Genomic DNA, 15,954 nt, shown 5'->3' on the forward strand with positions numbered 1-15,954 from the left:
ATTGCCCAGACTTTTACCAAATAAATTCACAGTGATGCAAGCAGTCCTTCACAGTTTTTGGGGGTCATTTGATCATTTGAGCTTTCATATAATTCGAACATTTTTGTCCGGTCCCTTGAAGTTCGAATTAACAAGCTTTTACTGTATTCAGTTCCACCTCCTTGCTTTCTGTGGTCTCCTTTGAGGATACGTCTTCACAGGGAAAGTTTAAAACTATCTTTTATATTCTTATTTTTTATGTGTTCAAGCAGTCAACACTCTGCTTTTGCCACAGTACATGTGTATGTGTATGTCATGTAGACTCCTGTTAAGAGGAACTTGTTTAAGATGACTTCCCAGATAAGATGGAACAATGCAAGGCCATTTGATTGGTTTCCCACAGGACTCAATGCATAAAAAAAAAAAATCACTTGAGACGAACTGTTTTGTGTGTCCTTTATTTAAGGCGAACTTTGATCAGCCATGAACCACTGTGATCCCTCCCAACAGAACTCACGGGGTGTCCGCACGGCACTGTCAAGGAAAGCAAAACATTACATAAAATGCTTCTACTCAAGAAGGTGCACTGCCTGCCACAAAATTATTCATGGCTCAAGCATGAGCCATGAATAAAAGCGCATCTAGTGAATGCACTCTTTCGATGCGGAAGTCTCTGCGCTTTAGCTACATATATCCTGGCCTAACAGAGCTAGGCCATCAGCAATTTTTTCTTAACTGCCTTGTATCTTGTCTCCCGTCCCTAATAAACGATTTCCGTTAAGTAGTTCGAAGTTGTCTGTTGCAGCCGGGAACGTTTCGCCGAGCAAGCTTACGAAGACACAAGTGCTCGTTATACTGCTAACAGCCTTGTACGATCAACGACCATCGTGCCAGCATTGTTTTTCATCAACCGTGGCGATCATCTGACCAGCCTTAACAGGCTCCTTCAAAGGTTAATTAGCACTTGAAGCAGCAGTTGCAGTTCCTCTGCTGTTCGGCGCTTGTAAATCGAGGTGCATCAAAAACAAAACCATGGGGCACACAAAGGTCATAGACGGGAAGTGCCATAACAAACCGAAACTCTCCTGGCCGCCTGTGGCGCCACCAAGCATCGGTTTCCTTTGCTTTCAACATTCAGGTTGTCTTTTGTCTGTCTTCTTTGTGTGATAAAAGTGCACTATCGGTTTCAAAACAAAACTTACTTCAATATTGAACCGTGCAACCTTCCTTTGTCAGCCTCAGAGATTTGTGGCTCATGGAGTAAGGAAAATTCCTACAAGGTGGCGTTTCTTGTCCTCTGATGTCATCACGCTTGTACTTGCGAGATTGGCCTGTGGGGCCGATACCTGTATTTTGGTTCTTACTGTTTTCCACCTTACAAGAGCTTTGTTTTCAGGAAGAGTGGCGTTTTTGTGATCGGGAACTGGTATTCTATCGATTCAAGCCAACATCAATTTCTCCCCAGTGTCCCTTTAAAAATTTCAAGGCCGCATTTTCAGCTGACGCAGTGTCACAACGTGCATTATTGCGGCGCAGAGATGGCCAGATATCTGCGTCATGCACTGTGGCGTATGGAAAGACGCGTGGAATGCTTACTCGTGGAGTCGGTAACAACTATGCTGCAGAAGGAGCGAGATAGGAGAGATGCAAGGCTACCCTACTGGGCACCTTTGAAGCCCCTGGGCAGGATGGAAAACAAAGAAAAATGTGCAAACAGCATTCATTGTGACAAAAAAAGAGTACGGAAAAAGAAACTAGGCCAATGCCATTTGCATGTAGGATAAAGAGAGCTTTTTTTATGCTCTCAGTCTTCACCTCGCTTCATGCATAGTGCAACAAATGCTGTATGTGCAATTATCCTCTCACTGAAATGCAATTTTATTCATTGTTTTCACGTAACATATGTATGGACACACCTAGCATGCTCACGTATTTTTTTAGGGGCACTTCTGTTGGGACAAACAAATTTTCTGGTCCCTTGAAGGCAGTCTACTATAGACATTTGACATGCCTTTCTCTTGTAAATGCAAATATACCTGATATTAATTAGGCTTATGGGCAAAAAAATTCCTGTAATTTTGGCTTGCATGCAGACTGGGAAAAAAAAATCTGTGGCCTAGTATGGCATGCTTTCTGAAATAATTTGTTGAAATGCTAACCAGTGGTCCCTGTCTGTGCAGAACCCGTTGCCAACCATCAGCGACACGTACAGCTCACCCAGCCAGTCACACGTGAACAGCGAGACGGGCCACACAGAGACGACCGTCTGGTAGACACCTCGTGTACAGTGCAGACAGCAGACCATGCTGGTTTTTCATGCCAAGCACCTCCGCACATTATTTGTGTTGAGAGCTGTATTTTTTTCAGTCTTGTTTTTGTTCAGACTATCATTGTTTTCCAATGCTCATCAGACATTCCAAGACATGTTTGAAAGTGAACAAAGGGGTCCAGTCCCAACTCTGGGACCAGTCATCCCACAGCTTTTGAGCCCCAGAATGATTGCTGGCAAGAAAAGGTAGATGGCATAATGCCCTTTTACTTATTTATTATTACATTGCAGCTGTGTTTGCTGGGTCCCAGAGGTCTGGTGGGAGGCTTGCCATGTGGAGAGCTTGGCTTTAGCCAGCCAGTCTTATCTAAGCGTTTTGCCTGGAGTAGGCATGTTAACCTGAGAATAGAGAGTGCAAAGAGTAGGAATGAAGCTGCATCTTCCAGTTGCGCTCATTGTGAGCTATTGGTTGGAAATACCTGTTGTACTATTACCGTATTTACTCGCGTTATTTGCGCACCCACAACTTTTTACTCGGATTGTGAAAAAAAAAAGTTTTACTTGCACATTTTGCACCTCTGCTGCGCCAGACCACCAGCATGTATGCTATGTGGGCGCGCGCAAGGCAGCTTGGGAAGATAGGCGCGGCCACGTCCGTGTGTGCGGTTGCAAAAGGTGCGAGTGGCGAAAGCATGAATTGTGCAATTTGCCCGGCTCGCTCGCGCTGGCGGTCACTTTCCCGCCCAACAGGTGCGCGCACGCCCCGAATTCGGAACTACCGAACCGTTTGCCGTTCTGTTTGTCGCTAGTCAGCCGAGCAGCCCGCGAGGGCACCATTTTATCACCCGTTATCTTCTTTGCCTCCCACTGCTGGCTTAGCGATTGTATCGTTGCGCATTTATTGCTTTGAGCTGCGCACACGGCGTCATGCCATCCCGCGGAAACTACATAACGTGGGACGAGGCAGGAGGGGGCGCAAGATGGGGGATCCACATATAGTCAGCAATTGTGGCGAACCATGACGGCCGCGCCTGATGCCGCATAGGCAGATCACTGACCAAGCGCCGATGAAGACGAGGCGGCGATGAAAGACGAAGCGTCACCGCGCTGCATGAGATCGCTTGGTTTTTGGACTGGCCGTCGGCGCTGCCCACCGTTTTGTGTCGCCCGCCGTCTTCTCACTCGCTCTCCACTCTCGCACCTGGAGTCTCTGGGGGCTTTGACGTCTTAATCCGACCAGTCACCACTGTTACCCCAGATAAAGCAGTTTGTTCGCGAAGAAGTTGCTCGTCAGCTCTCTCTCGTCCACCTAAATCCTGACGCTGCCTCTCCTCTTGCGTCTTCGCTTCAGCGCGTCATCTGAGAACAAGTCGCCGAGGCTCTCTTCCTACCCTGCCTGAAGTTCCTTCCGTTCCTCCTTTGTCGTACGCCGAAGCCGCGACATGTTATAGCCCCTCACTCCTGTGGCGGCTCCCTTGACGTACGCCACCGTCGCTGCACGGCCTAGGCCTGTGGCGTTTCCACCCATTCAGCCTGTCCTGCGTTTGGCACCGGTCCCACCAGCGGCCCCGCTTCATCCTCCCTCTTCGCCACATTACAACCCTTGGCGTACACCGGACAGTTGTCCTATATGCTTTTCGTGCGGTTTCCCCGGCCACGGGGCCCGCCTCTGTCGTCGCCGCAATGTCGCCCCTCCAGCGTTTGCGCCTTCTGCTTCGGGCTGCTCCACCTCCGGAAGCGTACACCACCGACCAGCGTCTGTATATGACCTGTCGATCCCCGTCCCCACGTCGCCGTTCACTGTCGCCTATGCGCCGTCGCCCTACGTCCTGTGACAAGGGAAACTAAGTTCCGCAGTTCCAGAGGCAAAAACTGCGTACTCTTCGAACAGTTCAAGGCCTCATCGTTCTCCCACGAACATTCTGGTGGTGTCTGTCGACGATGTGTCTGTGTCCGCGCTTGTCGACACGGGTGCTGCTGTGTCAGTGATTGTGATGAGAGACTGTGCCGTCGCCTACGGAAAGTGACAACGTCATTTTCTGGTTTGTCGCTTCGCACTGCAACCGAAGAGAGGATCACACCTTTGGCCACATGCACAGCGCGGGTTGTCATCGCTGACATTTCGTACAGTCTCGAATTCTTGGTCTTGCTGTCTTGTTCCCACGACGTGATTTTCGGGTGGGACTTCCTGTCAAAAAATAACGCCGTGATCGACTGCGCCTGCGCTGAGGTAGAATTTTCTGTAAATTGTGATGAACTAGCCGACGACCTCCATTTCGTGTGTCCGCAGAAGCTTACCGTCACTGAAGACGTCCATATCGCTCCGGAGGCTTCAGCGCTTGTATCCCTCTCGTGTCCTGCCACGTCGGCCGTCACCGTTTTATTTACGCCGTCTTCTTCCTTTGTCCACCTCAAAAACCTGCCGCTGCCGTCTGCTGTTCTCGATGATCCCGGAGGTCTCACGAAGATGCTTATCAACAATCCATCTCCTTGCCCGCTTACCCTGCTACGTGGCGTATCTCCTGGTTCAATTCAACCTGCCCACCTTCTCTCAGACCTGGATGCCCCCGTGACCTCCCGCCGTTCCTTCATGAACGCTCTTCATTCCGATTCGGCACCTGATCCATTGCCTGACACCACTTTCCAAGCCGCCATCGACGACGCTCTTCCTTCCGCCCACCGGACGCAACTCTCAGCCCTTCTGCGCACATTTCTCTCCGCTTTCGACGTCGCCCACACTCCTCTAGGCCGGACTTCCGCTGTCGCTCATCGCATAGAGACCGGTTCTCACCCGCCTTTTCGACAGCGGCCATATCGTGTGTTGGCAGCAGAGCATCGCGTGATTGGTGAACAAGTTGAGGACATGCTACACCGTGGTGTCATCCGTCCGTCTCACAGCCCTTGGTCTTCGCCGGTGGTATTTGTAAAGAAGAAAGATGGCTCAATCCGATTTTGCATCGACTACCGCCTCCTCAACAAAATTACCCACAAGGACAATTACTCTCTTCCCCGCATTGACGACGCTCTTGATTGCCTCCAAGGCGCTGAGTACTTTTCTTCCCTTGGCCTACGTTCCAGCTACTGCTAAGTACCGATGGCTGCACCTGACAGAGAAAAGACAGCATTTGTTACACCCGATGGCCTCTACAAGTTCAATGTGATGCCATTCGGTCTGCAACGCGCCCGCCACATTCGAAAGGATGATGGATAACATCTTGCGGAAGTTCAAGTGGCAGATGTGCCTCTGCTACCTGGACGACATTGTTATCTTTTCCGCCGATTTCACCACGCACCTCGCACGCTTACGACAGGTTTTGACTTGCCTGACTGACGCCGGCCTGCAGCTGAATCTCAAGAAGTGCCACTTCGCAGCTCGGAAGTTGATCATCTTGGGACACATCATCTCCAAGGAGGGCATTCTCCCTGACCTGGGCCAAGCTCTGTGCTGTAGCGAAATTTCCTAAACCTATGTCGCTCAAGCAACTTCGAAGCTTCGTAGGTTTGTGTTCCTATTTCCGGCGCCTCGTACGCAATTTCGTGTCGATCATTGCGCCACTGACGAAGCTACTTGGCGGAAACAATGACATGTCTGGCTGGTCGGCCGAGTGCGACGAAGCATTCACTACCCTGCGCCATCTTTTGACTTCCCCACCAATACTCCGACACTGACCCAACAGCACCTACCGAGGTCCATACGAATGCGAGTGGCGTTTGCCTCGGAGCTGTCTTGGCTCAGCGAAAAGATGGGTTTGAAAAATACGTAGTTGCCTATGTGAGTCGCGTGCTCATCAAAGCTGAATCCAACTATTCCGTCACGGAGAAGGAGTGTTTAGCTATTGTATGGGCACTAACAAAATTCCGGCCCTATCTGTGCGGTCGCCGGTTTGACGTCGTTACGGACCACCATGCACTCTGCTGGTTATCGTCGCTCGATGGGCTCTTTGCCTTCAAGATTTTGACATCTAGCGTTCCGGCCATAAGCACATGGACGCCGATGCTTTGTCTCTGTCTCCCATTCCCAGCGATGCTGCCTGCTCCTCGGCGGCAGATCCCGTACTTTCGTCTCTTACCATCGCTAATATGCCTGCGGAGCAGCGGAAAGACCCGTGGCTTGCTTCCCTAATAGACTCCGTGTCTTCGTCATAAAATGTTGCGCATTCAAGAACATTACGGTGTCAAGCTCCGCGCTTTGCCCTCCGGGAAGGCCTTCTATACCGCCGCAACTACATGCCTGATGGACGGCAATGGCTTCTCGCGATTCCCTGCCATTTACAATCTCAGATTTGCGCCTCTTACCACACCGACCCTCAGTGTGCACACACTGAGGGTCGGTGTGTGCTGAAAACATTCAAGACTTTCTCAGCATTACTATTGGCACGGCATGTACGCCTATGTTCGGAAATAAGTCCAATCTTGCATCGCATGTCAGCGGCGGAAGACCTCCGCTCCTCGTGTGACCTACCCATTGCAACCACTCCCTTGCCTGGCACTTCCTTTCGATCGCGTTGGTGTTGATCTTTGCGTCCCGCTTCCCTGTACGGTCTCTGGGAACCGCTGTATTATTGTCGGCGTTGACCACCTCACCCGGTATGCCGAGACAGCCGTGCTTCCTGCCGCTACTGCCCGCGAAGTTGCGACGTTCCTGCTGCATCATTTTGTTCTTCGCCACGGTGCACCGCGCGAGATCCTAAGTGACAGAGGCCGCGTCTTCCTTTCCCACGTCGTTGAAGCTCTGCTTACCGAGTGTCGCATCGTACATCAGACCACCACTGCCTACCATCCCCAAACTAACGGGCTAACCGAGCGCTTCAATCGTACTCTCGGAGACATGCTCACGATGTACGTTGCAGCGGATCAGACCAACTGGGACGCTGTCCTTCCTTTCGTGACGTACTCGTACAACACCGCCACGCAGTCAACCACCGGTTTTGCCCCTTTCTTCCTGCTGTATGGGCATGAGCCGTCGTCCACGATGGATACCATCTTGTCATATACTCCTGACGCCTCCAAGTGGACGCCCCTCTCCGAAGTCGCAAAGCATGCAGAGGAATGCTGCCAGTTGGCATGCTCTTTTACCTCGGCATCCCAAGGCCGCCAAAAGCATCGTCACGATAACAATAACAGGCAACACGTTTTTCCGATAGGATCCCTAGTTTGGCTCTGGGTTCCAGGCACACCACCAGGATTGTCGTCAAAATTCCGTACAGAATACCATGGCCCTTATCGCGTCGTCCAGCAAACGTCGCCTGTGAATTACATCGTGGAGCCGCTCAACCCCTTTTCGGACTTGCGCCATCGCTTCCGAGAAACCGTCCACGTCAGCCGCCTGAAGACCTACTACGACCCACTCCTCTTGTCCTCCCCGTAGGTCGCCAGGGTGGCTCCTCTTCGTTCCCGGGGCCGTTGTAGCGAACCATGACGGCCACGCCTGATGCCGCATAGGCAGATCACTGACCAGGCGCCGATGAAGAGGAGGCACCAATGAAAGACGTCGCCGCGCTGCACGAGATCACCTGGTTTTGGACTGGCCGTCGGCACTGCCCGCCGTCCTGCTCGCCGTTTTGTGTCACCCGCCGTGAACTCTTTCCCCTGATCTATTTGTGCACAAACCCCCTTTCACAATATACAGTGTATATTGCGCATAATCACCTAGTATATATTGCGCATAATCACCTTTGTAAAGTATTTTAGGACGTGTTCAGAAAATTTCAGTGTAATTTGCGCACCCCTTTTTGAAGCCTTAATTTAAAGAAAAAAAAGGTGCACAAATTACGCGAGTGAATACGGTATATTGGCTGCTTCGAAATGCGCAAAGCCTATTTTTTGACCCTGAATGTGGGTCACAGAGAGTGGAGCTATTCCTAGCAGTAGGATATGCTTGTTAGTGGTGTATTGGTCATTGCTTCGGTGTTCTGATTCTTCGTTGTGAGCTGTCGACTGTTGAGCGTCTTAATGTATATGCATTGAGGCACACGAGGAGCTCCTGCTAAAATGTGCTATGGAAAAGGGGGATTCCAATGCTTGACGGGATCTGCTTGGTCAAAGCTCCCATGGGGTACCTTCCTTGTGGGTGCCCCTACATCTCGGTTCTTATGAATAGGGCTGCCAACTGCAGCTACATTTTATCTGGCAGCAGTCGCAACAGGCCTGCAGACATGTTACCACCATAAAAGAGCCCTTCAACACACGTTTCTGTGATTTGTTTGCATAAGGTATAATGCCTCAGGGTCATGAGAGCACAGAGGTATTGATGTTTATAAATCCTTGTTTGGGGCTCCTGGTGTCGCCATATAGCGATGGCTTTTGGCAGCTGGTTTGAGGTGGCCAGTGTTATTGGCACTGCGTCTGCGATTGCTTGAGCATACAGTTTGCACTTCATTCCTTAATGCTTGTTTCTTGCTTAGAAGACAAGCTCAAAAGGAACATTTGAACCAAATGAAAAGTGCTACACTAATGTGAGGGACTTTAAATTTTGTTGGAAATGAGCACTGCTGCATGAACTACAGGCACCATGAACATAACATTTAAAAAAAATCAGATGACTCCATGGCTAATAAAACCTGACCTGCCTGAACATCACGGTGATGACATTGTATAAAGCATGCCTGTAGCATGGACGTGGGCTGCTCTGGGGAAGTAAACATGGCATTTAAGCTTCCACTGTATGTTTGGAAGTCACTGTACTGATTGGTAGTGCCCATTGTTGTCACTGGACATGTGAAGCATGGTTGTTTCATTTGCTTGTGTTTTGATTTTTATGAATTGAATAGCTGGCTTGCACCGATTTTGGGAATCTCTACTTGCACTGGTCTTGGCATTGCATGAGGAATCCTTGGGAGTGTAATAATCGTACGTGAACAAATTGTCGCAGGGGCCCTGCGCTGAAGAACAACTGTTCACGTATACCACGCATCAGTGGAATCCTCCCGCTGTACCTGAGTCATCTGGGTTTGCCACAGCTGGTACTTGCAGCAGTGCATAGGAAAGTGGCCAGCTTCAGACCATGTTCTGAATGCTTTTTTTTTATGCCAGTGGTCTCTTTACTAATGTAAATGGTGCACTTGATCACTTGATGTGACTCTGGTGAGGCTTTTGCACAGCTCTTGAGGTAGGACAGGTCAGAGAGACCTACTAGTGGTGTACTCTCTCACATGTAGCAGTGCTTTGTACAGCTTGGCCTGGCAGGTCCTTTCACAACAGACAGGTCATGGACCGTTCTTTGACTTGCTGTCTGTAGAACATGCAGAGATTCTTGTGCGCTGCTTGAATGGACGTGCTCCAGTACTGCTAGATGGGCTCTGGCTTGTTGCGGAAGACAGTAGTGATTTTTGTGCAGCACTCTTATCATGTTCATGGGCTGTTTTTTTCCATCCTGCAGCTATGCTAGTTCACTGTCACTGTGTTTACGAGTAAGCTCCAACAACCCAATGCATTCCCTTTTGTCTACCAGACTTGTTTTTTTTTTCCTGTGCAGGGGACTATGGCGGACTTGCATGGAACAAGTTATTATTTATTGGCAGTGTTTTTGCTGCAGCAACGCATGTTTTATGCATCTGCATAGAGCATTGAATACTGTGGGCTACAGACCTGAACCATTAAAGCTGAAAGATTGTAGCCAAAGACGTGTGTGCTTTTGAATCTGAGCCTTATCAGGGCTCATGCGCGAGGCACCACTCCACATTCTGATTACTTAGCCGAACTAACTGGGTGGCAGCTTATCATTAGGGAACATGAACATGGCACTGCAGAATACTTTTGGCACATGTTTCTGAACCACAGCAGACTTGAGGGAGCACACTGCATAATGTGACATCCTGACCTGCATTATGGAAATTCAGAGATATCTTTGTGTTAACAGCTGTGCTTAATGATGGCCCTTGAGAAATAAAAGGAGGAAATGTGAGAATTTTGATAGTGAGGCCCAGATGGAGCATGTCTATGAAGCACAGGCGTCGCCAAGGGTGGTGTAGCCACACTGGGTGCGGTGCTGAGGGTGGAGTGCAAAGAAGGGGGCTGTCACCCACCAGGCCACACACCATGTGCCACTTACCCAAGCAACACCTCTGGTGCAGGATACTGAAACACAGCACACCCTACTAGCCGGCTTTTCACAATTAGTAGGTGTGTGTGAATACCAAATATTTTGTTGTGGAGCCAACGTGAATAACAAAAATTGGTTGTGAATCGAACCAGCTTCTTCATAAATCGCTGCTATGAAAAAAAGCAGATGTGCACACATTTTATTTTGCATATAATTTATTGTACTTAAAAGGCCTACCTGGAATTCATAAAGGAGGGGGAAATTGTGTATACGTATTTACTCGCATAATTTTGGCGCATCTAATTTATTACCCTGGTTTGTATATATATAAAAAATGTTTACTCTTATTTTACGCTCCCAGACCACCATCATGCACATGGGTGTGCACAAGGCAGGCTTGAGAAGACCTGCGTGGATTCATTGCCGTGCATGTGCACTGCGAAAGGCACGAGTGGCGGGGGTGCTCCGCTTTAAGGAAGGTGTCACTGCTTGTTAGCGCTGCTCAAGCCGGTCGAGAAAACGAGCGCAGCAACAAAAGTCTGTCGCGGGTTTGGTTCCACTAGATTCTGGGATCGAAGCTTGGATAGTAGTGACAGCAGCACTTGCGTCAATCTGGAGAGCCGCATATAGTTCAGGTAGATTCATGGGGAAGAGATCGGTGATCCAGCCATTCGGTAGCTGCGGCTTGTCTGCAGTGCTCCTTGCATAACTGTGGAGTGCATATCAGCGCAGAACCTTTAATTTCTGAGCTCTACTACATATCTGACCTTGATATAATGCTTCATATTTTAATCTTATTGTGACCTGCGAACTTTTTGGACAAAGTGCATCCCAGAAAAGCACAGGACGGCCACCAATGTTTGCTTAGAGTTGAATGAAAGTATGTGACCTCGTGCTGTCTTGGACCTTGAAATGAATTCTTGAGGCATGCGGTTCGCTTTTCGATGTAGTCGTGGCCACCGAGGCGGTGTCTTTTATCGTGGACCATGTAAAATTCTTGTGTTGGGGTGATACTGCAAGCTCGTGAGCAGGCGCGGTAACTTCGATCTTTACCAAAACAGCACACTAATTTCTGCATAGTCCGCTGTGTTAGAAGCCGACGCGGAAAAGTGACAACACACTGACGAAGCGCGGACTATCAAGTGTCTACTACCGGGTACTCTCGTGTCGAAATTTGTCAACACAGTGCTCAGTGCAAAAGTAAGCGACTTCCTAGCCCAGTTTGCTGCCTTATGAGTGGCTGTTGGGTAAAAATAAAAGACTGCTCTAATGTGGTCCCAAATAGAAAAACCTTCGCTGTACGTCTAACCGCCATACTGCGGCCAAACATAATTAGGCCCGCCCAACGTTCACCACCACTGTTGGCCAAACACTGGGGATTGACCGTCACTGGCTAACGTACAGGCCGCAGACATAAGGCTGACATACGGGGCCAACCTTTCCAGTCGGCTCATGGTTGCCTGCTAAGGTTTGCCCATCCTTAGGGACTGACGTCGGCCAAAAACTGGGCAACATAGAGGCCACCGACGCAGGGCCGACCTGATCGACTGCAACTTGCTTGCAGTAGTTTGTCAAAACGCAAGTACGCAATTGGGTTCCTTAAGAAAGCTTTAATATTCTCGAGCCCAGGAAACATTTTGACTTACTTATTTCTCATCAGAACCTTTTCTCACAACCTAATTCGGGAAAACACATTTTCAACATAGTCCCATTTAAGAGACCTAACATGCAATAAAAAACACTGTATACCTTTCGTCTTGCACTTTGTTCTACGAAGCACTCCCTGGGTGTTGTCTTAATGTTCGCTATGCTCCTGCACGCACCTGATGCAAGCTTGGTGGAAAATTAGTAACGCCAGGTATAAAAAGCCGTCCAGGCAGCAATATTATGCTAAGGTTGGAAAGGTTCACATAACGGTTAATGATACAAGGCTCTTCATGCACCAAGGTTTGCAGCATACCAATGCTTATCACTGAATATAAATCCATGAGTACAGTACAGTATTTTTCTATACTGCACACAACTGTTTCTCCGAACAGCTGCGTGCACTGTATAATTACAGTGACGGGCAGCTGCTATCAAATTTCATTTCTTGCACACATTAAGACCACGTGGACAAAATAAAGTTTTTCGCTAATATCTTGGGTAGTACAAACTAGATATAAGAGAACAAAGTTGGGCGAGTTGGTACGTATTCATTATTCACAACAGCACAGGAAACACGGACAAAGGGGAGAATAGACAACACAAGCGCTGACGTTAACTGAAATTTATTACCGGAAAGGAAGAATATATACATCTTCTAATCTTATAAAAACAAACGAAATCGACACACAAGGCGTGAACAAATGCGCATGTGCCCAAAACAAAAATAACACTGTCCAGAGGAAGATAGCACGACTTTTACGAGTTGCTACCATTCTTTTTAGACATAAGGACCAATTGGCTAGATATATAATGGAAGCCTATAACATGCATAATTCTGGATACACTTGTGTCAGTTGGCCTTCAGTAGTGGTGTCACAGAATGAACTAGATTTCCTCAAGGGTGCCCACCTTGATAGCGCAATTAAGGACGTGTTCAAGTGTTATCTTCCTCTGGCCAGAGTGTTCTAATTTTTGTTTGACACGTGCGCATAGGGTCACTCCTTGTATGCCGATTCTGTTTACATTTGTTTTAAAGTGAAAGCTTTACTACTCCAGCCAGCGAGCCATTTCGGCTCGTCGCGCCGTATGTCATATGCATAGCCCACGAACGACCTTGAGCCGCCGTTATCTAGCAACTCCGCAGCCGCGCTCCCACAGATGGCGCCGCCGTCGCCGCTCGCTCCGCTGGGGTAGAGGGAGAGGAGGTGTCGCCTCGTGAGGGGTATATATATAATATGTATGCGCGCTTCGCCTCGCTGTATTGTAGTCGTTACGGAGAGCGCGAAAGAGACGCAACGACAGAACGAAGCGAGGAAGAGAGAGCGCGCCGCACGACCCGGGAAGCGTCGTAGCGAAGATGCGGCTAAAAGAAGTGCCACGTCCTGGAGTGACATCTTCAACTGCGAAAGAGACCAGTTTGAGTTCTCGACAGCGTCGGAATGAGACGTTGCGTAGACGACGTGCCGAGGAAACGAAGCTTTCGCAATTCAACTAGGGTTAACCAGAGCTAAACCACAGCCAATTTTTTTGTAAGATTAGAATATGTATATATTCTTCCCTTCCGGTAATAAATTTCAGTTGAAATCAGCGCTTGTGCTCTCTATTCTCTCTTTTTGTTTGCGTTTCCTGCGTTGTTGTGAATAATTACTAGATATAAGATGTCCTCAAAGCAACTATCCGAAACGAAAAAAAAACGCCTAGAAAACTTTTTTTTTCATTGGTTTTTGGGGGAAAAGAAATGGCGCAGTATCTGTCTCATATATCGTTGGACACCTGAACCGCGCCGTAAGGAAAGGGATAAAGGTGGGAGTGAAAGAAGAAAGGATGAAAGGGGTGCCGCGTAGTGGAGGGCTCCGGAATAATTTCGACCATCTGGGGATCTTTAGCGTGCACCGACATCGCACAGCACACGGGCGCCTTGGCGTTTCGCCTCCATAAAAACGCAGCCGCCGCGGTCGGGTTCGAACCCGGGAACTCCGGATCAGTAGTCGAGCGCCCTAACCACTGAGCCACCGCGGCGGTTAAAAAACTTGTCTGGAAAATCCGTTTTCAACTTGTTAACATCTCAAATCAGTAATATAGCTCGTCTAATTTCTGGCTCAAAAGACTCTTCAGAATCCGTCTTCTAGGCGTAGCCAACTTCTAGAAGTCTACAGAATATATCTTCAAAATGTCATAAAAAATGTCTAGTAATGAGCAACAGGAACACGTTTTCTATACGAATGTATGTAGTTTAGAAGGTGTTTAAAATAAGATTTGTAGCACGCATTTTGTTGCAGCGAATTTTGTTCGTTTTGTTCTGCAAAAGAGGAGCTAGAACACTGGGCCCACATCAAGCTTGCACTGCGCACTGCACAACAACCCTGCTGCATGCTGCAAACTTGATGCTGGTGTCAACTGCTGCTGTACTGCGTAAATGAAAAAATATCAAAGCAACACTCTTTATTACAGTGAATAAAATATTCAAAACAAATGGCACAAGCAGCATGTCAGCTGGTTGCACTAAGTGGGGTAGCGGAGAAAAAGATCGTAATAAACCATATCACCGGCCAGTATCTGAAGAAAAAAAAAAGCAGCATTACGGCACAAGCAGCTAAGATCCCATTCGGAATCTCATGAGTATTTCACTTTTAGTTGCAGTGACATGCACATGCATGACCGCGCTTGGTATGTCACGAAGCATTTTTTAGATGGTGTGTAGCCAAAGAAAAAAATAAAAATGGCCCTGACCGCGCCGCCTTTGGCGCAACGGCCCAAACCAATTTGTAATAAATATTGAGGCAACAGATCATGAACCTTCCCGCCTCCTTGTTGTTTCATCCCGCAATAGCGGCAATATTATTGACCAATAGGCTGCAACTCAAAAACAGAACAGTTACGCGAAACGCGCGCAAGGAAATGCGTCGATATTGTTTTGACTCAGATGAATGCGCCCTCTGCTTGGCGTGCATATAGCGGCTTCGTCTCTGAATAAAAAAGTAATGGCGCTTTTAGTACAGCTCTGGTCCAGTGTAAATTGTGCGCACATTATTCGCCTGTCCCGAAGGTGAGGATCGAGACTGCATAAGCACGGTGAATCAATTATCTTAGCAAGAGCCAAAGTAGATTCTGCATACTAACTTGTAAAAAGAAGCGAATCAAGCCATACCCATGCATGCGAGCAAGATAGGAGGTGTAGTGCGACAATATTGGGGCATACTCACAATTCTGCTGCCATTTAAAAAGCACTGCTCACTCGAGATTGGAGAAAAGGATTGTGGGGGGATTGGATGTGTAGAGACCACGGTGTAAGAATTGTGGTAGAGACACCGAGGCAGAGGGGGACACGGAGTGAGTAGGAAGGAATGTGGTTTCTGAGTGCTAATCCAGGACTCATGGGAAAGATGGGTCGAGTAACGCACTTATAGCGCCGCGCACCGTAGCTGGTACAGGACAATGACAACAGGCGGCGGGACGTGCGGCGGTAGATAAGTTCATATGACACCCGCAAGAGCAGACGGGTCTCCAGGCCCACATACCACACCCAATGGTGTACTGCTGCAGTTGGCTGGTGACGTCATCTGCTGCATGCGACACCAGCCCTCGGAGACATTATATATTGTCACTGTGTTCAATCCATGGAAGCACGATCCATCACTAGAGTCTCCACCACCAGCTCCGCCCAAATAGCAGCAGAGCGCGGAGACACCTTAAGAGACACTGCAGCTGCAACAGCTCCAGGGAAGGAGTTATGATCGAGCGACGGTCGAAGCGCACTTAGAGGTGGCCACAGTTCCCCGAGGTCGTACGGCAGCACTGATAAATGGTATACACTCAGAGGCACGTGAGCGAACTGGACGCAGCACGGCGGAAACGCCGCGCGAGCAGGGGAAGATCGCTGAGGATCCACTACAACTACATAGCGATGCGAAGAGGTGTGCGCGCTGGATGGTCGCTGTACGGCGGGGAGGTCGAACAGCGACAGAGAGTCTGTTGGATGCCACAGCGCTGTGGTGACGCGAAGGGAAGAACGCACAAT

General features: G+C 48.8%; 1 protein-coding gene across 2 annotated transcripts in view; it reads left to right on the forward strand.

Annotated features, from left to right (window-relative positions):
- The window catches only part of LOC144112497 (mitogen-activated protein kinase kinase kinase 13-like), a 74,814-nt gene extending 64,945 nt beyond the window's left edge, over positions 1–9,869 (forward strand). For both annotated transcript variants that reach the window (XM_077645324.1, XM_077645327.1), the window contains exon 13: positions 2,160–9,869. In XM_077645324.1, the coding sequence (XP_077501450.1) occupies positions 2,160–2,252 (93 nt within the window). In that variant the 3' untranslated portion in view covers positions 2,253–9,869. The remainder of the gene's footprint in view (positions 1–2,159) is intronic.
- Positions 9,870–15,954: the final 6,085 nt, after the last annotated feature.

The sequence above is a fragment of the Amblyomma americanum genome, chromosome 1 (assembly GCF_052857255.1).
Source record: "Amblyomma americanum isolate KBUSLIRL-KWMA chromosome 1, ASM5285725v1, whole genome shotgun sequence".
In the NCBI taxonomy this organism is placed as follows: Eukaryota; Metazoa; Arthropoda; class Arachnida; order Ixodida; family Ixodidae; genus Amblyomma; species Amblyomma americanum.